The sequence below is a fragment of the Mesoplodon densirostris genome, chromosome 16 (assembly GCF_025265405.1).
Source record: "Mesoplodon densirostris isolate mMesDen1 chromosome 16, mMesDen1 primary haplotype, whole genome shotgun sequence".
In the NCBI taxonomy this organism is placed as follows: domain Eukaryota; kingdom Metazoa; phylum Chordata; class Mammalia; order Artiodactyla; family Ziphiidae; genus Mesoplodon; species Mesoplodon densirostris.
This window is the reverse complement of record NC_082676.1, coordinates 66,636,417-66,659,204: the sequence shown is the minus strand read 5'-3', so window position 1 is coordinate 66,659,204 and position 22,788 is coordinate 66,636,417. Positions and strand designations below refer to the sequence as shown.

The 22,788-nt window shown below is 62.0% G+C and overlaps 4 protein-coding genes and 1 non-coding gene across 10 annotated transcripts in view; 3 read left to right on the top strand and 2 right to left on the bottom strand.

Annotated features, from left to right (window-relative positions):
* RAB40C (RAB40C, member RAS oncogene family) overlaps window positions 1-4,232 on the top strand; it is a 30,282-nt gene extending 26,050 nt beyond the window's left edge. For all 3 annotated transcript variants that reach the window (XM_060120349.1, XM_060120351.1, XM_060120348.1), the window contains 3 exons: window positions 1,223-1,300; window positions 1,582-1,804; window positions 2,336-4,232. In XM_060120349.1, coding sequence (XP_059976332.1) covers window positions 1,223-1,300; window positions 1,582-1,804; window positions 2,336-2,616 — 582 coding nt within the window. In that variant the 3' untranslated portion in view covers window positions 2,617-4,232. The remainder of the gene's footprint in view (window positions 1-1,222; window positions 1,301-1,581; window positions 1,805-2,335) is intronic.
* A 1,943-nt stretch (window positions 4,233-6,175) lies between these two features.
* On the top strand, window positions 6,176-8,537 carry WFIKKN1 (WAP, follistatin/kazal, immunoglobulin, kunitz and netrin domain containing 1). Its single transcript, XM_060078750.1, has 2 exons — window positions 6,176-6,346; window positions 7,059-8,537. The coding sequence occupies exons 1-2, from the start codon at window positions 6,176-6,178 to the stop codon at window positions 8,535-8,537; spliced, it is 1,650 nt and encodes a 549-aa protein (XP_059934733.1).
* A 447-nt stretch (window positions 8,538-8,984) lies between these two features.
* On the bottom strand, window positions 8,985-10,758 carry METTL26 (methyltransferase like 26). Of its 4 annotated transcripts, XM_060077926.1 has the most exons (6): window positions 10,453-10,758; window positions 10,138-10,300; window positions 9,857-9,916; window positions 9,431-9,498; window positions 9,277-9,355; window positions 8,985-9,197 (listed from the first exon to the last, which is right to left on the bottom strand). In XM_060077926.1, exons 1-6 carry the CDS (start codon window positions 10,647-10,649, stop codon window positions 9,150-9,152), a joined length of 615 nt encoding a protein of 204 aa, XP_059933909.1. In that variant the 5' UTR covers window positions 10,650-10,758; the 3' UTR covers window positions 8,985-9,149. The 4 variants fall into 4 exon arrangements, with proteins under 4 accessions (XP_059933909.1, XP_059933907.1, XP_059933910.1 ...); XM_060077924.1 differs by having other exon boundaries at window positions 8,985-9,355; XM_060077927.1 differs by lacking the exon at window positions 9,857-9,916.
* A 401-nt stretch (window positions 10,759-11,159) lies between these two features.
* Window positions 11,160-11,230, bottom strand: TRNAG-CCC (transfer RNA glycine (anticodon CCC)). The gene has a single exon. It is a non-coding gene; the product is annotated as a tRNA-Gly (tRNA).
* Window positions 11,231-17,685: 6,455 nt separating this feature from the next.
* Window positions 17,686-22,762, top strand: MCRIP2 (MAPK regulated corepressor interacting protein 2). The gene is made up of 5 exons (XM_060078453.1): window positions 17,686-17,922; window positions 18,028-18,145; window positions 21,902-22,029; window positions 22,265-22,366; window positions 22,595-22,762. Exons 1-5 carry the CDS (start codon window positions 17,871-17,873, stop codon window positions 22,663-22,665), a joined length of 471 nt encoding a protein of 156 aa, XP_059934436.1. The 5' UTR covers window positions 17,686-17,870; the 3' UTR covers window positions 22,666-22,762.
* The last annotated feature ends 26 nt before the right edge of the window (window positions 22,763-22,788 follow it).

Genomic DNA, 22,788 nt, shown 5'->3' with positions numbered 1-22,788 from the left:
CAACACCACGGGAGAGGGCTTTGGTCCCTGTGCCCCTGGGAACAGGATGAATTCCTTGTCAGTGTACTCTGTCGACCACCACAGCAACCGATTCCCCTCCAGGCCTGGCATTCCTCCCTAGCAGGCAGCTCCGCCCTGCTCTGCGTAAGACTTTCCATCCAGGGAGCAGCAGCCACCAGGATAGGTTCGAGTAATCTCAACCTTTGTCTTAACAGGACCTCATCTTCTGGAATTTGAAGGACATTTTTAAGGGGAAAGGCTTTAAAATTCCTCACTTTGAAATGGAGGGTGCCCTGTTCCTTCCATCTCAGCTGCACTTTTCTCCTCCCCTGTGTGTGATAGAGACGTGGGCTGAATGAAGAAGACTTCCTGGGGTGGGGAGGGGTGTGAGTCCTGCTTGGGGTTGGGTTCTGGCGGAGACTGCTTCAGGGTGGGCTGTAAGGCCAGAGACAGGCAGTGGGCTTGGGGGCCACACTCACTTGCTGGAGTTGCCTTCCTGAGGCTCGTGACAGGTCCTCGCTGAGATGTACCAGGCACAGACGACAAGGAGAGCTGGGCAGATGGAGTAATTGGTCTCTAAGGAACGTGACAGGAAAGTCCCTGCAGCACATCCTCTGTGTGGCTTGTGGGGGCAGCTGCCAGAGTGACTTGAGTCCTCAGCAAGTGTGGGTTGGAAAACTCAGAAACACCTCTGCTCGGTGCCCCCCCGGGAAGAATGCACTGCTGGGTAGTGTGGCGATACAGCCCCTCACCATACCTGGTCCTGTGTGCACCTTAGGTCGAGTGACTTAAATGATCACAGGGTAATACAACGTGCTTGGAGGACAGACACTGAAAAAATGCCAGTTCTGCCCCAGCTGAGTCCTCAAGGGGAGGTAGGAGGCAGTATTGAGTCCACGAGATCCCTGACAGTCAGGCGGCCCCCACACACGGACAGCGTCCAGGGCCACAGGGCCAAGCCATGGTGAAGAGACAGGGACAGGGCTAGCTGAGCCCTGTGCACAGAGCCGCCCTGAAACACAAAGAGGAAAGCTCAAAGCACATTTCCCACGATGCCACCTGTTGAGTAAACTGTATGGTTCACCAGACAGCTGTCTGGCTGGTGCCCCAGTGTCCCTGGCCCTGCCTGTGCTGGGAGGGAGCGGTGTAGGGCCAAGCCTGAACAAGACCCCTTTCATCCGGGCGGCCCCTGGGCCTCGTAATGCCCGCGTTTCCCTTGCAGGGGATCCTTCTGGTGTATGACATCACCAACCGCTGGTCCTTCGACGGCATTGACCGGTGGATCAAGGAGATCGATGAGGTAGGTGTGCTCCTGTGGACACCCCCTTCCAGGGTCACCCCTCCCCAGCATGTGCGCTCCCATCCCCCATGAGGAGACTCTGTTACCCCCATTTTCAGCCCCTCCTGTGCCCCGGCTCTGCATCTTCTCATGCACTGACTGCTATGGCACTCTCCCAGTGGGGTCCTGTGCCCCAAGGAGCCCCACCTCATCACAGAAGCGACAGAGGGCCCCCGGGGGGGGCAGCACAGAGAGGGGGCGTCCCACGTTCGTGCCTCTGCTGAGTCCTGTGCGCTACCCAGCACGCACCCGGGGTCCCCCGGATCCTGGTTGGGAACCGGCTGCACCTGGCCTTCAAGCGGCAAGTCCCGACAGAGCAGGCGCGTGCCTACGCAGAGAAGAACTGCATGACCTTCTTCGAGGTCAGCCCACTGTGCAACTTCAACGTCATCGAGTCCTTCACTGAGCTGTCCCGCATCGTGCTTATGCGGCACGGCATGGAGAAGATCTGGAGGCCCAACCGAGGTGAGGAGTGTGCCCAGCGGGGCTGGTTGTGGGGCTGGGGGTGTGGTGCAGGAGGGGAGGGGCCGTGACTGACCTGTCCCACCCGCAGCAGGCAGACAGGTTCCAGGCTCCGCCTCCCAGGCCCTTGGACTCAGCAGTCCCACCAGAGCAGAGCTGCCAAGGCGGCCAGGGAAGCTCAGTAGTCGCCCAGGCTGAGGGGCTGGAGGTCTAGCCGCCGAGCCCTGCAGGGTCTCCCAGGGCATCTCGGTGTGCCGTGGCTCCGGGGATGAAACGGGAGCAGGGCATCCAGTGGCTGCTCTCTGCATGCCTGGGGCAGGGGCAGGGTCCAGGGGTGTTCTGGTTCAGGAACCCTGGGAGCTTTGCAGACCTCCCCAGTCCCCAGCCCCTTCTAGGCGTCACTTGGGCTTACCTGCTGGCGAGATTGCCACTGGCCACCGAGATCTCCCTGCGCCTCACACCCACCTGCCCATGGTCTGATCCTCCTCCCCACGGTCTGACCCCGCCCCCCCATCTTCTGACCCCCACCTGCAGTGTTCAGTCTGCAGGACCTCTGCTGCCGGGCCATCGTTTCCTGCACCCCCGTGCACCTCATCGACAAGCTCCCGCTTCCTGTTACCATCAAGAGCCACCTCAAGTCCTTCTCGATGGCCAATGGCATGAACGCTGTTATGATGCATGGGCGCTCCTACTCACTGGCTACTGGAGCAGGGGGCGGCGGCAGCAAGGGCAACAGCCTCAAGCGGTCCAAGTCCATCCGACCACCCCAGAGCCCACCCCAGAACTGCTCGCGGAGCAACTGCAAGATCTCCTAGCTCGGCAGGCCGTGCCCATCCAGATGCACTCTGGGAGGGCTCACGCTTGGGGAGTGCTCCCGGCTGGGCGCTGGGCCCAGCGCTGTGTGCAGGGAAAACTTTGGCCACACAGTCCCTCCTGGGAAGCGTGGGGATGCCCCTAGTAGGCTGGTGGTCTCAGCCAGACCAGCTCCACGGGACAGTGGAGGGCCATGCTGCTGGGATGGTGGCGGATCACGCCCAGGACCCCGAGGTGTGGCTGCGAAGACCCCCGGAGGCGGCTCTGCCTGGCCCCAGCCTTGAGGGGGCTGTCCCTGGGGACTGGGAGACCAGGTTCCCTTCCTTATTTATGTAAAAGATGGTTCACCCCTTTTGTACATTTTTAAAGGACCAGCAGGGAAGCCTCCGTGCAACCACGCAGTGAGCCCATGACAGCTGAGGGGACGAGCTTTGGGACATTGGGAGAGAGGAGGTGTTTGAGGCAAAGATGGGAAAGAATCCACCATCAAGGCTTGAATTTGAATTCAGATAACACTTCACATGGGGCTATGGGCTGTGTGGGGGCCAGTGGAGAACATGTGGAAGCTTTGGGCAGCAATCTTGGACTTCCCAGCTACATGCATTGGCCTTTCTGAGCATGGTGGTCAGTGTGCCCGCCATGTGCTGAGGGTGCGGGCCCCAGTAGTCTGCGTGGTGGAGCTGCAGTTTCCAGGGCTCCCACCAGCCTTCCTGGATGACATCCGTGTGTGTCATGGAGCTACGGGTTCAGAGCCAGGGGTGACTCGCAGGTTCCCACGTTGCTTGGAAAAGGGGAAGCGGGGTGCACCTCGCACGTCCCTCCCCAGCTCCCTCTGTCCCCACGTGGGGGCCATCAACCTTCCTTCTGTGATTCTGCACCTTCAGTTCCGTTTACATCTGTTGCTGCATGAAACTGGCTCAGCGTCTCTCCGAGTTGACACAGAGCTATTTGTAGACAGTGCTCACTGGGGCCACCAGGCCCTGGGCAAGTCTGGACTGAGCCTGCCCCACTTGCCTCCTGGGGTGTCTAGACCCTTCTCTGGCCAGCTTCTGTCTTCTGACCTTGGGTGTGATCCCATAGCTGCTCCTCACCCAGTTTCACCCCTCTGTGAGGTCACACGCCACCAAAATCTTTCTCACCCGTTTCTTAGTGGTGGACGCTGAGCCCCTCCTCGAGGACCCACCGGCCAGCCTGAGCTGGAGGCCTGGCCTCCTTCCGTCCACCTGGCTGGTGACGTGGCCACAGGTCACTGGTGCTCAACTCTACCTCCTGCCCATGGGCCCCTCCCTGGCCTGTGACCCCCTTGCTCGGGACTGTTCTGTGGTGGGTGCCCCGAGGGCTGCTGTTATGGGAGGTGAGGTGGGGAGGGGCTGCAGCGCCTGTGAGCAGGATCCTGGCTGAGGCCTGGCTGCCAGCAGGGTTGGGTGGGCAGAGGAGGCCCCACCCATCCTGTCCTGCCAGCAGGAGCCCCTTGTTTGGACATTGTTTTGAGGAAACGGACGATCCTGCATTCACCATATCAACACTACCCTTTGCTGCTGTCCACACTTGCACTATTCCTGGGCTCGTTTTGGACAGTTTTAGTTTCTTTGTATAGTAAACATAATTCAGCTCTGGCCTCCAGGCTGCGTTGTGAGTGAATGAAAGTCGCTTTAACCCACTGGGCTGAATGGCAGGTGGAGGGGTGGCACTGCAGAGGGCTGCTTTGTTCCCGCTCCATCCCCTATGACTGCCTTGCTGAGCTCCGAAGGGTTTCAGGCCTCCCTGCGTTTCTAGGTGGACCTGGAAGCAGCTCTCCCCAGCTGTTCCTGCCTGTGCAGTAGTTCAACCTATGGCCGTTGGGACCATCTGCTGCCTGCTGCCCCCGGGGCCGGAACCTGGGATACTGAGCCCTCACTAGTGCCCTGGGCAGGGCCTACCAGGTTCCCTCTGCTGCTTGAGCAGGTGGCAGACCAGAAGAACTGTCCCCCGAGACTCACCACAACTGAGAACCCAGGCCTTGGGGCCAGCACCCTCAGTGGGAGAACCACCCACTTAAAAGGGTATGTAGGGCTCAGCTCAGGGGTGCGGCAGATGCCCTGGAGGTCAGCGGGGCTGGGGTTAGGGGGGCAATTGCTCTGAAGGTAGCCCCCACGCTTAGAGACCGCTGCCTCTGGCTGTGGCTATACAGGGCAGGGGATCCATGGTGGTCTCCACACCTGGTGTCTCTTGGTCTCATTTGGACCAAACCAGGCTCTTATTACCCTGCCTCTCAGGTCAGCCAGTCAGACACAGGGTCGCAGGACACTCTCCCATCCAGTCTCAGAGCAGGCACTCCTGGGGCCCCAGACCCCTGGGAAAAGCACATGCTGGCAGTGGCTGCGTTTGATCTCCCCGCTGCCCCCACGCCCAGGAGGAGCTTCCATCCTTCCTGAATGTTACAGGGGCCTGGAGGGGCAGGCGAAGACCTTTGGGTCCTTGCAGTTCCTTAAGCTATCCTGGGACACGCTGTTCTCAGGGTGCTCTTAGGTGCCCTTGGTCTCTCTCAGGACTGCGCTACCCCATGCAGGGCCACACACAGCCGCTGAGATTCAGATCAGTCCAAGTAAACACCCTCACCGCGTCTCTAGTGTCCACAGTCCTTGTGACCAGCGCCTGTGCCGGCCCGCTCACACAGACCGTTCCCTCCCTGCCCACTGCTCTAGTACCCCCCTTTTTTGGCAACCACCATAACCCTTTGAGGAAGGGCCTGGACCAGGAGACAGGTGCCTGGGTTTCAGCAGGGGCAGGAAGCAGGCTCTCTAAATGCAAAGTTGTGCCATGCCTCAGCCTCCCCCAGGCCATGCCCATCAGGTACCTTTGTGCTGCAAAGGCCTCACCTCCAGCAGGAAGGGTTTAGATTTGACCCCAAGACCTGCTGGCATGGTGTGACCTCGAGAAGGGGTATGGGGAAGGTTGTGGAATCCTCCTTAGGAAGGGAACAGAACCCCACCGTTGCTGGGCTTAACAAAGAGCCCCTGCACCTTTGCCTGGATGTAGTGACTACCAGGTGACAGGCCAGCCTGGCCTGCTCTGGGGAAGACCCAGGCCCTGGGTTGGATGGGGGAGCCAGAGGGGTTGGCCAGCCCTGCCCCCTCTTGCAGGGCAGCTTTGATCCCAGGGCCTGCAGGGAGGAGGGGCTCTGGTTACAGCGTTTCCCCCTCCTCTCTCCGGCCGAGCCGCCCTTCTCCGCCCCTTGGTGACCCTCATGGCCAGTGTCTCTGTGCTCCTGGGCGCTGGCCCCTCCCCAGCCTTCCTCTCCTCTCCCCGCCCCCTGCCCTGAGCTGACCAGAGTGGCCAGGAGGGGGAGGGGCCGGTGCCACAGGCACAGACTCAGCTCGGAGAGACCCGGAACCCACCCAGCCTGAGACTTGAGCGTCTGCTGTGAGCTCCGACCTTGGGGGACAGAGGGGAGTCCAGGGGCAGAGGGCAGGGGCACAGATCACAGATCTGGGAGGGTGGATGCCTGCAGGGAGTGGGGATCGGCAGGGTCTGAGGAGGGGCTAGCGGCCACACCCCCCACCCCCTGGTCCCTCGGTCCCCATGCCGGCCCTGAGGCCACTCCTGCTGCTGTTGCTGCTGGTTGGGCTGACTGCGGGGGCCAGCCTGCCGCCGGAGCCCGGGAGCCACCCGGGTGTGTGCCCCAACCAGCTCAGCCCCAACCTGTGGGTGGACGCCCAGAGCACCTGTGAGCGTGAGTGCGTCAGAGACCAGGTGAGCACAGGCACTGTCACCACTGGCCCAGCTTGGGGGGAGACAGAGTACGTTGGGGGCCCCTGGTCAGCATGGGAGAAGCCCGGACCCCCCCCACGCCCCAGACCTCGCCTGCAGAGGGGACCCTCAACCCTGGAAGTCACTTCCTCCTCGGGCTCCCCACTCTTCTGCTGGGGTTTCACACTGTGCTCCGTATGAGGGGCCCTGGGGACAGCCACCCCCAGTCTTTGCCTTCATGTGTCTGAAAACTGGAGTCCCCCTTCTCAGTCCTCAGACCTGCCCACCCCCACCCTGCAATTAGCTGTTTTCAGGTCCAGCGGGGCAGAGCGGCGGGAACCTGTTTGGAGGTCCCGCCTTTGCAGCCCGGCCCTGCACCACTGCAGTGGCCTTGAGCACGTTTTCCGTCCTCCCCGAGCCTCAGTGTCCTCATGTGTATGATGGCATAACAAAAAAAGCCGCTCTGGGGCCAGGGGTCTGAGGATTCCGTGAGGTCCAGTGAGATGACATATGTGATGGGTGCGCCAGACAGTTGTAGTTCATTGTCCAGATGGAAAGCAAACCTGCAAACCTGCTCAGCTCCCAGACAGGAAACAGATTCAGAGAGAGGCAGCAGGGGACTCACCCCTGCCCTCGCTGGGCATGCTGGGGCAGGGCTGAAGGGGGAGGGGTATTTGGGTGTCCGCTGAGCTGTCCGCCCCCGCCCCCTCCGCAGGACTGCGCTGCCACTGAGAAGTGCTGCACCAACGTGTGTGGGCTGCAGAGCTGCGTGGCAGCCCGCTTCCCTGACAGCGGCCTGGCCACACCCAAGCTGGCGGCCTCATGTGATGGCTTCGTGTGCCCACAGCAGGGCTCCGACTGTGACATCTGGGATGGGCAGCCTGTGTGCCGCTGCCGTGACCGCTGTGAGAAGGAGCCCAGCTTCACCTGCGCCTCGGACGGCCTCACCTACTACAACCGCTGCTACATGGACGCCGAGGCCTGCCTGCGTGGCCTCCGCCTGCACGTCGTGCCCTGCAAGCACGTCCTCAGCAGGCCACCCAGCAGCCCCGGGCCCCCCGAGACCACCGCCCGCCCGACACCCGGGGATGCCCTGGTGCCGCCTGCCCTCTACAGCAGCCCCTCCCCACAGGCAGTGTATGTAGGGGGCACAGCCAGCCTCCACTGCGACGTCAGTGGCCGCCCGCCACCCGCCGTGACCTGGGAGAAGCAGAGTGACCAGCGGGAGAACCTGATCATGCGGCCAGACCAGATGTATGGCAACGTGGTGGTCACGAGCATCGGGCAGCTGGTGCTTTACAATGCCAGGCCGGAGGACGCCGGCCTATACACGTGCACCGCACGCAATGCTGCTGGCCTGCTGCGGGCCGACTTCCCGCTCTCCGTGGTCCAGCGGGAGCCGGCCGAGGACGGGGCCCCAGTGGCCGCCGCCCCAGCCCAATGCCTGCCCACCACGCAGGCCTGTGTCGGCACCCCCTCTGGCCAGGTCCTCTGGCACTTTGACCCGCAGCGGGGCGGCTGCATGACCTTCCCAGTTGGCAGCTGTGCCGGGGGTGCCCAGGGCTTCGAGACCTATGAGGCGTGCCAGCAGGCCTGCGCCCGTGGCCCCAGGGACGCCTGCGTGCTGCCGGCCGTGCAGGGCCCCTGCCAGGGCTGGGAGCCGCGCTGGGCCTATAGTCCGCTGCTACAGCAGTGCCACCCCTTTGAGTACAGCGGCTGCGAGGGCAATGGCAACAACTTCGAGACCCGCGAGAGCTGCGAGGACGCCTGCCCCGTACCGCGGACACCGGCCTGCCGGGCCTGCCGTCTCCGGAGCAAGCTGGCGCTCAGCCTGTGCCGCAGCGACTTCGCCATCGTGGGGCGGCTCACGGAGGTGCTGGAGGAGCCCGAGGCGGGCGGCGGCGGCATCGCTCGCGTGGCCCTGGACGACGTGCTCAAGGATGACAAGATGGGCCTCAGGCTCTTGGGCACCAAGTACCTGGAGGTGACGCTGAGCGGTATGGACCGGGCCTGCCCCTGCCCCAACGTGACGGCTGGCGACAGCCCGCTGGTCATCATGGGCGAGGTGCGAGACGGCGTGGCCATGCTGGACGCGGGCAGCTACGTCCGCGCGGCCAGCGAGAAGCGCGTCAAGAAGATCTCGGAGCTGCTAGAGAGGAAGGCCTGCGAGCTGCTTAACCGCTTCCAAGACTAGCCCGCTGACCCGGCCCGCCCCGCCCTCCCCACAAACCACCCACTCCCGGCCGGGCCCGCCCTCCCCGCCCTCCCCGCCCTCCGCCTGAATAAAAGCGTCCTGGAGCTCATAGCCTGCCTGTGCTGGGGGTCCTGCCACCACACGGGGATTTGGCTCCAGTCTGAGGTCACCAGGGAGCACCAGTGAGGACCAGCCTCTGAAGCGGGTGCCACCTCCCACGGCTGGAGGGCCAGGCTGCCAGCTCAGTCCTGTCTCAGCAGTTCCTGGGTCCTTCCTCCCTCCCTCCCCTCTCTGCCCGAGCGGAGCAGCAGAGTCCAGGATGCCCCCAAGCCCTGACCCACAGGCCAGACCCTTCTTGTCCCCAGAATGGAACCCTTGGAGACACAGCCTGCCCACCCAGCACCATGCAGGGGTGCTCCCAGGAGGAGGCATGGCAGATACCAGCAATGGGACAGCAGGAAACACTTTATTCCCAGGCTCTTAGCAGCCCTGTGGCCACTGGCTAAGAATCCCCAGTCTGGGGAGGGCCAGTCCCCATAGTCTGGCCCCGGGTGGTAGGGGCTCTGGTGATCTGGGTTTGTCCCAGGAACACAGGCATGGCGGAGAAGGGGTTTACTCTTTCCGGAAAATTAGGCACTTGTTGTTGGCTGGCATGTCCACCTGGGGGAGATACTTTGGCTGGAGAAGCTGCTCCTGGTCCCCAGGGAGGCTGCGTGTGACCACAGTCCTCCCCACCTACCATCCTCTCCAGGAACAGCTGGCTGGCTTGGCCCAGGTTCTCCAGAAGGGCCGTGTCCCGCAGCCCCCACTCTGGGTTCCTGCAGGAGAGAAGGAGGTGGAATCGGCCTGCGGGTCACCCAGCCCACCTGCCCCCCTACCCACCCAGCTCTGACCTGCATCTGAGGCTGAGGTCAAAGTCCACGTTACTCTGGGGAGAAATCTTCCCATTGATGGCGTAGGGCTGTGGAGACGGAGAACACAATTCTGTCCGCTATCCACAGGCTCAGCCATCCCCTGTCATCCACTGGGCAGACTTGCAGGATGGCACCCACAGAATGGAAAGGACACACCCCTCACTGCTTCCCAGAGGGGGACAGCTGAGGACCAGCTGCTGAGCCAACGGGGTGCAGAAAGACTGGCAGATGACAGTGGAGTGTTGGAGAGGGGAGGGCCTGGGTGTGTTTCAGTGATAATGGGAAGCTGGGAAAAAGGGCAACTGAAAATACGGAGAAAAGAAAGGAGTCCTGAAAGGTGGGGACAACCAAGGCCGGCTGGGGTGGTCCTGCCAGGAGAGGCCCGTCTCAGGCAGGAGCACTCACCCCATAGGTGATGAGGAGCGCCTTGCGTTTGAGCAGGTGTCCTGCTGCTCTGAAGAGCCCCTAGGAAGTGGGGGAAGCAGGAGAGCAGTGAGGAGCCTTCCCCAGGGCCCAAAAGAGCCCTGGGCCCGGGACTGGAATTTCAGCCTGACCTCCCCGGGCCTGAGTGCCCTGTCTCTGATTCGGGGCAAACCTGGCATCCCGCTCCCTCCCAGTGTAGGGGAAGGAATGCCGCACGGCTCAGGTGGGTGGCCCCTGGGTAGCTCACCCACGGTCCCACAGACCTCGGTGCAGCTCAGGGGGCTGATGTGGCTCATGTTGATGCAGAGTAGCAGGTCCAGAGATTGCGGCAGGATCCCGCCCCACTGCTCCCAATCCCACCTCACGTCCAGGTACAGCGGGGCCTTCACGTTGGGCAGTCCCTGGGCCTGAGTGGTGGCCAAGATGCTGCGGGAAGGCAGCCCGTGGGTGGGGTGGCCTGTGCAGCCGTTTCTGCAACCCTACTGGGGGGAGGCTTAGAGGGATCACAATAGCGTGGGGATCCAGGGCAGCGGGACGGGGCACATTTTCACCCCCGGGGTCCCGGCTTCCCGCCGTACCTGTCCAGGCAGCGCTGGTCCACGTCGGACGGCTGCCACTCGGCGTGGGGAAAGGCCCGCGCGAAGTGGGCCGTGTGCTGGCCAGAGCCCGAGGCCACCTCGAGCACGCGGACGCCGCGCTGGGCCGGGTCCACGTACTGCCGCAGCACGCGCAGGATGGGTTCCTTGTTCCGTTCGGCGGCCGCCGCCACCAGCATCTTTCTAGTCCCGCGCGGCGGGGTCCGTTGTGCGTGTTAGTCCAGCACCGCCGGGCCCGTCGGGACTGGTGGTCCGGCACCGCGGGGCCCGTCGGGAGTGGTGCTGTGGTACCGCGGGGCCCGTCGGGAGTGGTAGTCCGGCGCCGCGGGGCCCGTCGGGAGCTGTGGCCTGGCCGCTGAGCAGCCGCCCCCCCACACCCCCCCCAACGGACTACAATTCCCAGGAGGACACGCGCCGCGCCTTAAAGGCCCCGCAGCCGCAGAGGCGGGTAGCGAGCCGCGGCCTCCGCAGGGGGACGGGGCGAGGAGCTTGGCGGGCTGGTTTACAGGCACCCATTGGCTCAGCACCCGGTGCCCGTGGCTGTCCTGGCACATTTTCATAGCGCTTGTTACTCCAAAGTTGTCTCGTTCGTGTCGCATCGGAATGGGATACTTCCCTCTAGTTTTTCTTTCCTTTATGAAATCTGTCGGGGTTTTTTTGAGTTGAGGGGAAAGAAAAAAAATACGAGCTGCGCCGCCCGGGAATCGAACCCGGGTCGCAAGAATGGGAATCTTGCATGATACCACTACACCAGCGGCGCTGTTGATAACGACTTCGCCCGCGAGACTTAGGAGATTGTGACGCAACTACCAGCCTCCCCCACTACCGTTCCCACCCCCGCTTCCCCGGCTCCGCGCAGAGACATTAGCGCGCATGCGTCGCTAATGGTTAGGCGCACCAGGTTTGGCGGGGTCCGCGATGGTGGGGGGGTCTCGGGGTGTCTCTCGGGCACCCAGCGCTCGAGGGGAAGGAGCGGGGATGAGCTACGTGGGCTTGTAGCCGACTGGATTCTAGCGTGCTCCGTGGAAACCATGGCAACTGCGGCATTCGGAAATTGTGGGGGCGGGGCCATGGGAGGGCCTTTGTAGCTGGGGCGGGCTCCTGGCTGGGCGGGGGCTGCGGGTGGGTGGGGTTGTGTGGCGGAGCTCCCTGTGGTGGACTGGGCTCCGCTGGGGCGGGGCTGGGGCTGCAGCTGGGCGGGGTTTGGGGGCGGGGCTCTTATGTGGGCGGGGTTGTGCTCGGCGGGGCTCCTTGCGGTGGGTGGGGCTCCGGGAGGGGCGGGCCTGCCGGAACTGAGCCTGTGATGCTCAGGGCTTCTCTGTGACACTGAGATAACCAGCGCTAGCCTAGGGTTCACGGATGTTGTGAGGGGTCGGTGACCTCTGAGTCAAGTCGGAGGCCGATTTATTGTGTCCACGGTTCTTCCCTGGTTGTCTTCTTGGGGCCCATGTCTCAGAAGGGGCCCTTTCAGCAGGCTGGAGACCGTGCTCTGCAGTCAGGACTAGCTTATCTCCTTTGCTAGGCACTTTTTCTCGCGTGAGACACCCCTCCCCCCATACCCAACGTCGCTCTGGCAAGAGCTCTGAGAGTGGCACTAACCGAGACTTTAGCCTGGGATTGCTGTTGAGGGGGCATGCAGAGTGGGACCAGAGGCCGCTGTCTGAAAGTGGTCAGAAAAGGAGGACAACCTTGCATCTTAGGGACGGGAGATGGGAAAGTTCCACTCAGTGGGCCAGCCTCCAGACAGCCCCTTTGGCATTCTGCATTACGACCACCCCTTTTTTCGTAGCTGACTTTCCCATTTCATGGCCCTGAGCTTTCATTACCTGACTCACTTTTGCCTCACCTCCTAGTTTGTTGGCTGAGCATTTTCTGTGTCTCCAGGTGGAGAAGAGGTGTCCCTCAATGTGAATCCCTGACCCTCACCTGTAATGATCAGTGGTCATCTGAGGCCTCACCAACCAGGCCCCTCAGCCCTCCTTGCCCACTCGAGAGGCACCACGCTTCCTGCTGACTTAACATGGCATTCCTGGGCATGGGCCACCTTGTCATATTATAGTATAATAAGAAACAGATATTTGGTCTTCGTCCTGGTTCCTGGAATAGAACTCTTAAAACCCTGAAGATTTCGTGAGTGATGGGGTGAGAGGAGCATATGTTATTCATAACAAGCCTCTTTCAGCCTTACCTGGATTTATACCAATGAGGTGACTCTTGGAGGATGGGGGCTGGTTGCCAGGGGAACCCTGTGATTAAGGGGTTGGAACTTTCTGCCCCACTCAGACTTCTGACTCCTGAGAGGGGGAGGGGCTGGAGACACAGCTAATCTCCAATGGCCAATGATTTAATCAGCCCTGCCCTTGTAATGGAGCCTCCATACAAACCGCAAATGGAGGGGTTCAGGGAGCTTCCAGACGGTGAACTTGGAGGTGCTGGGAGGGTGGCTCCCAGGGAGGGCGTGGGGGCTCCGCACCCCTTCCTCACACCTTCCCGGGGTATCTCTTCCACCTGGCTGTTCCGCAGTCGTGTCCTTTATGATAAACCAGTAAATATAAGTAAAATATTCCCCTGAGTTCTGTGAGCCATTCTGGCAAGTTATGGAACCCAAGGAGGGGGTAGTGGGAACCCTGACTTACATCTGGTTGGTCAGAAGCACAGGTGACGGCCTGGACTCCTCATTGGCATCTGTGGGGGTGGGGGGTGGTGTTGAGGGACTGAGCCCTCAGCCCGTGGGTCTGCACGGACGCTGCGCAGTTAGAGTTAGAATCCAGTTAAATTGTCAGACACCCAGTTGGTGTCCAAAGAGAACTAGAGCATTCTCACTAGAGAGCCAGTAAGAACCACCCCCCCAATTCTGGTGTCAGAAGTGTTGTGAGTACAGAAAAAGAAGTTTTTCCTTTACACTCATATCCTGTAAGAGGGAAGGAGCCTGCTTCCCCCATGTTGTATGGTGCTGCTTGAGGAACTGCCCACAGGCCCTGCAACATCTTCTGTTTAACGGCACTTGACCTCAGGTTGACGTCCCCCTGCCACGTTCATCACTCTGGACTGGATGCTGGGGGAACTGACACCTGCCCTCCGCACTCACCAAGCTCAGAGCCTGGGACAGAAGCAGCTGGTTGCAGCCAAGCGGTGGCCTTTGCTACAGTGCGTGTGTGTGTGAATGCACGCATGTGAGCATGTGTGAGCTGCATGAAGTGTGAGCACACATTTCCTATAAAGTGCCGGATGTGTGTCAGACTCTGGGAGGGTCCAAGTCCCCCAGGGGATGCTGAACATGGGACACCTGGAAGTGCCCCAGACCCGGGCCTGTGCTCAGTGGTACGTACCTCCTAGGGTTGTGTCTCCTGCGATTACTGTTGGAGCCGGAGGGGCCTCTCCTGCTAGTCATGCTCATCTACAGAGGGCTGTGGAGTAAGCCCCCCTAGTGCTGCCCCATGATGTCCAGAGCCCACAGCAGGGTCCAGCTTCCTTCCTGAGGTCCAGGCCCACGTGCCCACCATTCACTGAACTTCCTCCCAAGCCCTCCAGTGCTGCACCCTGGGCACTTCCCCTCCCATTCCCTCACCCTCACCCACTACCACTTCCCTCTGTATATTAATTTTCTAGAGCTAGTATAACAGATTACCCCAAAACTTGGTGACTTGAAACAAAAATTTATTTTCTCACAGTTCTGCAGGCCAGAGGCCTAAAATAAGCATGTCAGCTCCCTCCAGTGGCCCTACAGGAAGCCCTTTCGTGATCACAGCTTCCGGCTTCTGTGTGGCTCCAGGCGTTCCTGGGCTTGTGGCCACCTCACTGCAGTCTCTGCCTCTGTCTCCACCTGGTCTTCTCTGTGTCTCTCTGTGTCCAAATATACCTCTCCTTTCTCTTACACGGACACTCATCATTGGATTTAGGGCCCATCCTAATCCAGAATGACCTTATCTCGAAATCCTTGCTTTAATTATATCTGCAAAGACCATTATTCCAAATAAGGTCATGTTCTGAGGTTCTGGGCGATGTATCTTTGGGGGTCCACTGTTCAAGTCACTGCACTTGGGTATGGGAATGGGCAATCCCTTGGGAATTCCCTGGCGGTCCAGTGGTTAGGACTCAGCACTTTCACTGCTAGGGCCCAGGTTCAGTCCCTTGGTCAGGAAACTAAGATCCTGCAAGCCATGAGGCCAAAAAAAAAAAAAAAAAAAAAAGGAATGGGCAATCCCTAGAAACTTGGTGGCAGGTGTGGCAGCATCCAGCCAGAGCCTTTCCTGGGGGCCACTGATCACCCTTTATTGGCAGAAGCCCATCCTCTAGTCTGGGTTGGTGAGGGCATGGATTTCAGATCTGGAAAGTGATGGAGGATGACTGAAAACTTAAACTTTCTCCTCTAACATGACACTTTAGTATCATATTTAGAGCCTTTTAGAAGAGAAAAACCGTACTTGTTTTTATTATGGTTAACTGGGGTCAGTGAGGTGAAGGCCTTTCCTTGCTATGACACCCATTTTTTTCAGCCTGCTGGGTGAGGCCCCTGCCTCCTCTTCAACTGCCCATGACTCCAACTCCAGGATGGGTTTCCAGCCTCTCTGACAATAGGGAATGTTGCTGGCTGCAAGACGCTGTCTCTACAGGGGCTTAGCAGGCTGGCCCGCCGTCATGGACAGTGTAGTCCAGGGAAGGCCAGGCTGGCCAGGGTTCCTACCCTAACAGGAGAACCAAACTGAGATCTTGACTGCAGGCCCATCCAGACCCTGACCTCTCCCAGGCTCTGGCTGGGCCCTCCCCATTCCCCTTGGCTCTGTCCCGGGGCCAGGGCAGGTCTCACACTTGAGTCCTGGGAGCAGTGAGGCCGGAAAGGTGCCTCAGGGGGAGATCAGCCCCACCCTCCTCCCTGCCCTCCTCTGCTGCCTGTCCCCTACAACCGGGCCTTTCTCTCCCTGGCTCCCCTCTCCCTTAGCTCAGTGTCTTTTGGGGACCTCTGGGTTCTCTCACTTCTCCCCAAGGCCCAGCCTGTCCTGCACCCCCTCCTCTCCTGCCTGTCGGGACCATTCCTGTTCTGCTCCTCTTTCCTGGAGCCCTTCCAAGGGGTCTTGGACCCAACCTTTGACCTCAGACAAGGCCCGTAGGCAGGGCTGGGACATTAGAGTCTAGCAGCCTTGGCCACCATCAAGGCCAGGCCTATCTGCTCATCAACAGGCCCTGTCCTTCCCCTCTTCACGCTGGCCTGAGGGGGTGCCTGGGAGATGAGGAGCTCTCAACTCATGTCAACCTGGCGGGAGGTACTCCCCCACCCCAGGGCCTGGCTCCTTCTGCAAGAACGTGTGCCTTCAGGACACAGGCCCGCCCAGGCCCCTCACCCTGCGGGGTCTCCCCAGCCTGAGTGAGTTAGCATTGTGCTCGAGGCCACCAGGGAGACCAGGGAAGCCAGCACAGATGACGCAGGGCAGGAGCGTGGTGGCCTTGACACAGCTGGGGGGAGGGACGAGGGATGGGCACCTCGGGTGGAAAGGGGGTCCGGCTTGGCCAGGGGGTGTGCTCATGCCCAGACTCCCTGGACATGCTCTCCCCTCTCAGGGTCACAGGCTTTGCTCAGCCCAGCCCCACAGAGCGAGCAGCTGGGGCCGGGGATAGGGGTCTTATCCTTTGGCCGTGGGTAGAACAAGACGCAGAGCCAAGGGGCTATGGGGGACTTGGGAGGAAGGGCAGCCCAGCTGCCCCAGGAAGCAGACTTCCCTGAAGGAGCCCCAGCAGGCCCAGTCCCCCCACCTCAACCAGCAGCCACACAGGTACATGGGGTAGTGGGGTGGGGGCATCCTCCTGCTGGTTGCCCCCACCCTAACCCTAACCCCACCCCCCGCCATGTTGTACACAGTACTTGTTGTCTGGACGTGATACGAGGAGAAAGACGCGCTCTAGCCCCTGACCTGGCTTCTCAGCCCTGCCTGGGTGGGAGGCTTCAGGCCCGCTCAGGTGTGGGGTGGGGGGGGAGCTGGGCTAGGTGCCCTACAGGAGCCCACTGGGCCACAGTGCTGAGGGGAAGCCTCCTTGCCCCCTGGGGCAGCGGCTCCCAGACTGAGACACACCCCAGGCTCTGGTGCTGGCCCGACTGAGCCTCCCCAAATACTTGTGGGAGCAGTGCAGGAGCCCTGAGGGACCAACGTGGTTGCACAAGCCTTTGAGGCGGATGACACACCCCCTGGATGACCCTGGGCAGAGTTTTTTTTTGGGGGGGGGCATTAAGGATTGAACTCAACCAAAGGGAGGATGGGTGCCTCCTGCAGAATCCAAAAGGCCCTCAGGCTCACAAACCCAAGAGTTCTGTGGTTCCCCCTCCCCCAACCCAGGCTGCTGTGTGTGAGACCCTGTGATGACCCTGCCCCCACTGACAGCCTGAGGCAGCCCTAAGCAGCCTGTGAACTGGGAGGAAGGGGCATCTCTATCTAATCCTCAGGAAGGAAACCTGTGGGTAGATCCCCCTGGGAAGGGGCTGCCTGGCAGATTAGGGCACAGCAGCCCCTCTCCTCCGGCAGGTCTGGCTCCTCCTGAGGCACTGTCACTGAAGTAGGTCTTGCGGCTGACCCCACTGCCTGGGGGGTTTGGAGGAGTAAGTGCTCTTTCTCCCCTGTGGGATGACATAAGCTGGGTTGCTTCACCCGCCTTCTCCACCCCCCACGATGCTCCTGGATTGGTAATCGGCCTCCCGCCTCCCTGGGGTTGGGGACAAACATCAGCATGGAAGGCTGAGCTGCGGCAGAGTGTACTCTCTGCTCCTGCCCCCATGGGATGAAAGGGAGATTCCCAGGGCGTCATGTCTGCCCAAACCCGGGGGCTGACCGCCTTTTCTCATCTCTGACCCCCTCAGTCCCATGACTGGGTGAACCGGCGCACTGGCCCAGGCCCACCCAGGCACCTTGGAGGAGGGTCTCCGACGTGAGTGGGAATACCCTTGCTTCCAGGGTCCACACAGCTCACTCCCAGCGTCTGTCAATGCCTCAGCTCCTTGGACATCACCGAGGGCCTGGGCCAGAACCTCGCCACGTCTGTGTGCCTATGGCTCCCCTAGCCTCCTGTGGCGGACGGCGGCCCAGGCCTCAGGGAACTTCCTTGACCTAGGCCTTGGGCCAGAGGGGCGGGCTCTGCTTGCGGCCGCCCAACCCCAGCCTCGGGCCCCGCCGCGGATCCAGCCAGTTTCCCAAAGGCCCGAGCGCCACCCCTGCCGCGTGCCTCGGCGCGGGCCCTTTAAGGGCCGGGGGTGTGTGGCGGGCCCGCCCCCTCCCCGCAGCGCCGGCCGCCCGTTAAAGGGGCCGCGCCCTCGGCACCCGCGGAGTGTCAGCCGGGCGGAGGGCGCGAGATCTGGCCGCGGGCCGGCGGGCGGGGAGGGCGCGGAGGGCGCGGGCGCGCTGCGGCCCCTCCGCACCATGTACACCATCACCAAGGGACCCAGCAAGCTGGTCGCGCAGCGGCGCACAGGTGCGCAGCGGGGGCGGGCAAGGTAGGGAGGGGATGACCGGAGTTCCGCACGCGCTGCCCGCCCCCAGCGCGACGGCGGCTGACGCGCCCTCCCCGTGCCTGCAGGTCCCACGCAGCAGCAGGTGGAGAGCAGGCTCGGCGAGCTCCTGAAATGCCGGCATCTCTCGCCGCCGACCCCGCAGCCCCCACGGGCGCAGCCGCCGGGACCCTGGCCCCTGTCGAGGTGAGACGCGCGGCCGCGGCCGGAGCCCGGCCCTCCCCTCCCCCGCCGGCCGCCGCGGGGCCTTGAGGGTGACCTTGGGGAAAGGTTAGCGGAGACCGGGCCACATGCTCCGGCGGGCGCGGAGGGGGCGGAGCACGCCGACCCCGCCCGCGCGTGCAGCTCTGGCACCGCACCTCCGCCTCACCTGGCACCTGGCTGGGTCCGAGGGGGCTGGACCGGATGTGCGTGACACACCTCCGAGTCCTCTGGGATCCCGCGGACCCCGAGTCGGGAGAAAGCCGACCGGCTCCTGGATCTGAGGGGCTCCAGGCGGCTAAGTCAGGTGCCTGGGCCGACCTTGGGCTTCGAGGCCAAGGCTTGAGACGAGCTGCTGGGGACTCGCCCTAGAGGGCGGGAGCGCAGTGGCCTAGGACGCTGGCCCGCAGGTGGCCTGCCTCTGCCTGCGGCTGGAGGCTGCCAGCGCCGTGCTTGCGGGGCAGCTGGGGGAGAAGTGCACGTGGTTCTCTCTGGCCCTGCCAGGCCACTGCTCTCCTCTGCCCTTCACCCCAAACACCCTGGCTGGGCACGGAGACCCCCGCAGATGTTTGGGGCTTGCTGGAGTTGTGGTTTTTCCGCCTTTTTTGACCAGCAGTTCTGCCATAGGAGGCTCAGTTCAACCACTTTGGCCTCCAAGTGACCGTGACCTGGAGGTCATATTCTCCATCCCCCAGGACTGAACCTTTCACTTTTTGGCTCAGGTCCTGGCTTCTGGTTTCATTTATTCTATGCATGTTCTGGGTCCAGGGCTTAGTCCAGGCCCACACAGGCCTGAGGGCTCCTGAGCTGGGCTGTGGATGGGTGGGGGCAGCAGACTCAGGGCCCCGAGGCAGCGCTGACCAGGCCTTGGGATTTCTTCCCAAGTTGAGGACAAACAGCTTCCAGGATTGGCTAAGAGGTGGGGGCTGTGTGCTGCAGGCCACAGCGTGCCCTTCCCCCTCAGTTACTGGCCTCAGATGCCACAGGTGGGGGCAGCCTGTGAGGACCCTTCTTGGCTGAGGCCCTTTCTAGGGGCCTCCTGCTAGGAGCATGTTGACACTTTGAGACTGGTCCTAGTGAGGAAAATGTTCCAGGCCGGCCACAGGTGCCTCCTGGGGAGAGGGGTGAGTGGGACCTTGGGGGGCACTTCCCAGGACCCAGCTGTGCTGTGACACTGCCTGTGACATCAGCCTTGGTCCTCACAGCCGCCCTACCTCCCAGGGGAGAAAATAAGGCATCGGTGTGTAGCCCCACCCCTATCACCCAAGCAGGGAGCCCTCCCCCCACACCTTACCTGGAGAAACTTGTTGCTTCCTCCATGGCCCCTTTGCTGGGGAATGGGGAAGGAAATGTGCATCTGTGGCAGGATTAGGGTGCTGGGGAGAGAGATAGGAAAGACAGAGCAGAGCCCTTAAGATGTTGCAACCTGCCAGGTCCCGGGGTTCAGGGGGGTGCTGGTGCTTGGTCCCTCAGCCTACTGCAGTCCTGTGTGGCACTGTGAGTGCAGGGGAGCGGCAGGAAGGCAGAGTGTGTGCTGGTCATGTCGTCCCCCCTTCCCAATGAGGTCACTCCTTCCCTGAGCTGCCCCCTGCCAGTCTCAGGGACCTTGAAGAGTACTCCTGCTGGGAGGCCAGAGCAGCCAGCATGTCCTCCACACCAGGAGCCCCTGAAACTTCTGAAATCACTCCACCCAGACTTCCTGTCCACCCTCCCTCACCCAGACTTTGCCCAGGAGGAAGGAGTCTGAGCCACTGCTGCACCCTCTGTGCCTGGTGCATCACAGGTGCTCAAAGCATCTGACCTGCTACATGTCCGGGCTCAGATTCCAGCCGGGCGCTGCCCGTGGTGGTAGACAGGGCACATGAGTCTGTGCCTGATGAGTTCTCCCTTCCAGCGAGAGAGAATAAGATCAACTGTTAGGGAGAAGATAAAATGGGGCCACCTGATGGTGCAGGGGAGGTGGACCGGTGGGGGAGGGGGCTTGGAAGCTGTACTGGGTTGTGGGCTTTGGGGTCAGACAGGCACAGAGTTCTGATGCTGCCACCCACTCACCACATGTAACCTTGGACAGGTCACTTCTCTGTTGAGCCCAGGTTCCTGGGCTGAAAACGGGTGGGTGGTCTACCTTGGAGGGTAGTGAAGGGGGTTAAGTAAAAGGAAGCGAGTCCTGTATCAGCAGGCACCTAGCAGGGGTTCCGGTGCTGCTGTTGCTGTGGGCGGAGCTTGCCTGTGGGCGGGGCTTTCCTGCGGGCCGAGTCCCTGGGCGCTGGCACAGAGAAGGGTGGGGAAGATGGACGCTGGACTCGTCCATAGGTGCACAGGGAGCTGTGCCCTTTCCCCCAGAGGGCCCGCAGAACCGCCTTATGTAACTGCCGGCAGCGGGCGGTCAGGTGCCCGCTTGCTGGGGCCCCTTCTCAGCCCTGGCCAGGCCACCATCTAGGTACTTGCGATTTACAGCCTTTGACTGCAATTCTATTTTTCCTTCTTTGATGTTCAGTCTCCAAATTTTTCTAGAGTTTGCGGCCTTGCAGGGCTAAGGTAGCAGGCGAGGGGCTGTTCCAGTTAAGGACAAATATCTATGCCCTCTGGTTGGTATAGCTCAGGCCTGGGAGGAGCCCTGCCCCTCCACATTCTATGTGGCCACCTGACCCTGCCAGCCTGGAGCTGGTGGGACCGGTGCCCCTCAAGACGCTCCTCTTTATTTTAGTGCCCCTCTCAACTGAGGAGGAAACCCCAGCGGCGGTGGGGCACCTGAGCCCAGGATGGCGAGCAGGCCGGCGGGACCGCGAGTGCCTGGCGGAGTGGCACGTGCAGCCCAGGACTCCCGGCTCCCACCTCCTGCTGTAGGTGTGGGCCCCGCACTCTCCATGGCCCTGTCCCGGGCTTCATGTGCACAGGGCTGGGCCAGCTGCCACTGGCCAGGGCAGCCCAACCAATGCCCTGGGCCCGGCTGGCCGGGATGGGCCCAGTGGCCACCTGGACATCGAATGCCCACCAGGGCGAGCTCCAGCACCCAGGGCCATCTCCTCACTCAGCATTCCTGCCCCCGTGGGCAAGAGCATAGCCCCTCATCTGGGGCCTGCAGGGGTGGGCCAGGGATGCAGTCACACCCTCCCTACTCAGGATGGCCCACTCAGCACTTGGTGCTGTCTAGCCAGACCAGGAGCTGTCCCTGGGGACCTGGGGCAGCTGGGAGAGGGAAGGGCAAAGGCCGCCAGCTCTTGTTTGGGTCCTTCATCCCACACTGGGGGGCATCGTGAGATGGAGAGACTTCTGTGGGGGAGAAAGTGGCCAAGAACTGCGCCTGGTGGGTGGGGTTGGGCCAAGTGACCTTTACTCAGGTCAAAACTTGGGCTGATGGAGGCCTGGCTGGTCCAGGGGAGGTGGGTGGCTGGTGGCAGTGGGGGTGCCTGAGACCCTTGGAGGGCCGCCTATGTGCCTTGAGCATGGAGCTCTGCAGGGGATCTGGGGACACAGAGAGGCCCCACTCCACCCCCGCAGTCTTAGGCCTGGCTCAGGGTGGGGGGCTGCAGTTGTGAACTGAGCTGCTGGGGGTGCAGGCCTGCACGAGAAAGGCCTTGGCCACTGGCTGCAGCACACAGCCTTCCTGTGGTTCAGGGAAGTGCCCAGGCTGGGCTTGGCCCAGGGGTGGTGAGGGTGGCCTGAGGCTGCTCCGGGAGCTCTGCCAGGTAACACCTGGGCTTGGGACAGTTGCTGACCATCTCTTCCCCCTTCCTGCAGTCCAGGGCCGAGGCTCGTGTTCAATCGGGTGAATGGCCGGCGGCCACCTGCCACATCCCCGTCCCTCAAGGGAACCCAGGAGACCTACACACTGGCTCACGAGGAGAACGTCCGATTTGTGTCCGAAGGTAGTGCTGAGGCCCGAGGGTGTGACCTGGGCCACTGGTCCTTTTCCCACTGTAACCTCACTCGAAGTTGCCAGAGGCCTGGGCTCTTCCTGGGTTCTCTGCCTGTTTCTCCTGTGACCGTCCAGCAGGCTGCCCACTCCCGGTTCTGGGCTGGGGTCCAGGGTAGCCACCATGCCCTGGGGTGGGAGACACGGTGCCAGGGGCCTGGCTCAGCCTGACCATCCTTTCCCCACAGCCTGGCAGCAAGTGGAGCAGCAGCTGGGTGGTGGCCCAGCCGGTGAGAGCGGGCCGAGGCCAGTGCAATATGTGGAGAGGACCCCCAACCCCCGGCTGCAGAGTGAGCCCTCCCCTGCCCTCAGGGTGTCCCCTCCACCTCCTCCAACCCTGATCTGGCTCAGCCAGGTTCTAGCCCCAGGGGGTTGGGAAGAGGACTGGAGCCTGACCCAATTCTTCCCAGCGTCTGCTACAGTTGGGGTCTGGGTGAGGGGCTTGTGGTCAGCTCGAGGTGGGAGATGCTGGTCAGCCTGGGAGGCGCATCATTGCCCAGCCTTCTGCTCCCCCGCAGACTTCGTACCCATCGACCTGGACGAGTGGTGGGCACAGCAGTTCCTGGCCAGGATCACCAACTGCTCCTAGTCACAGCTTTGGAAGGAACGGTGCCCGTGCAGGGCCTGGCCCTGCCCCACGCTGGACCCTCTGCCAGGAGAGGACCACGGCGCCCTGTCCACCCGCTGCGGTGGGCCGTGCTTCACCCTGGGT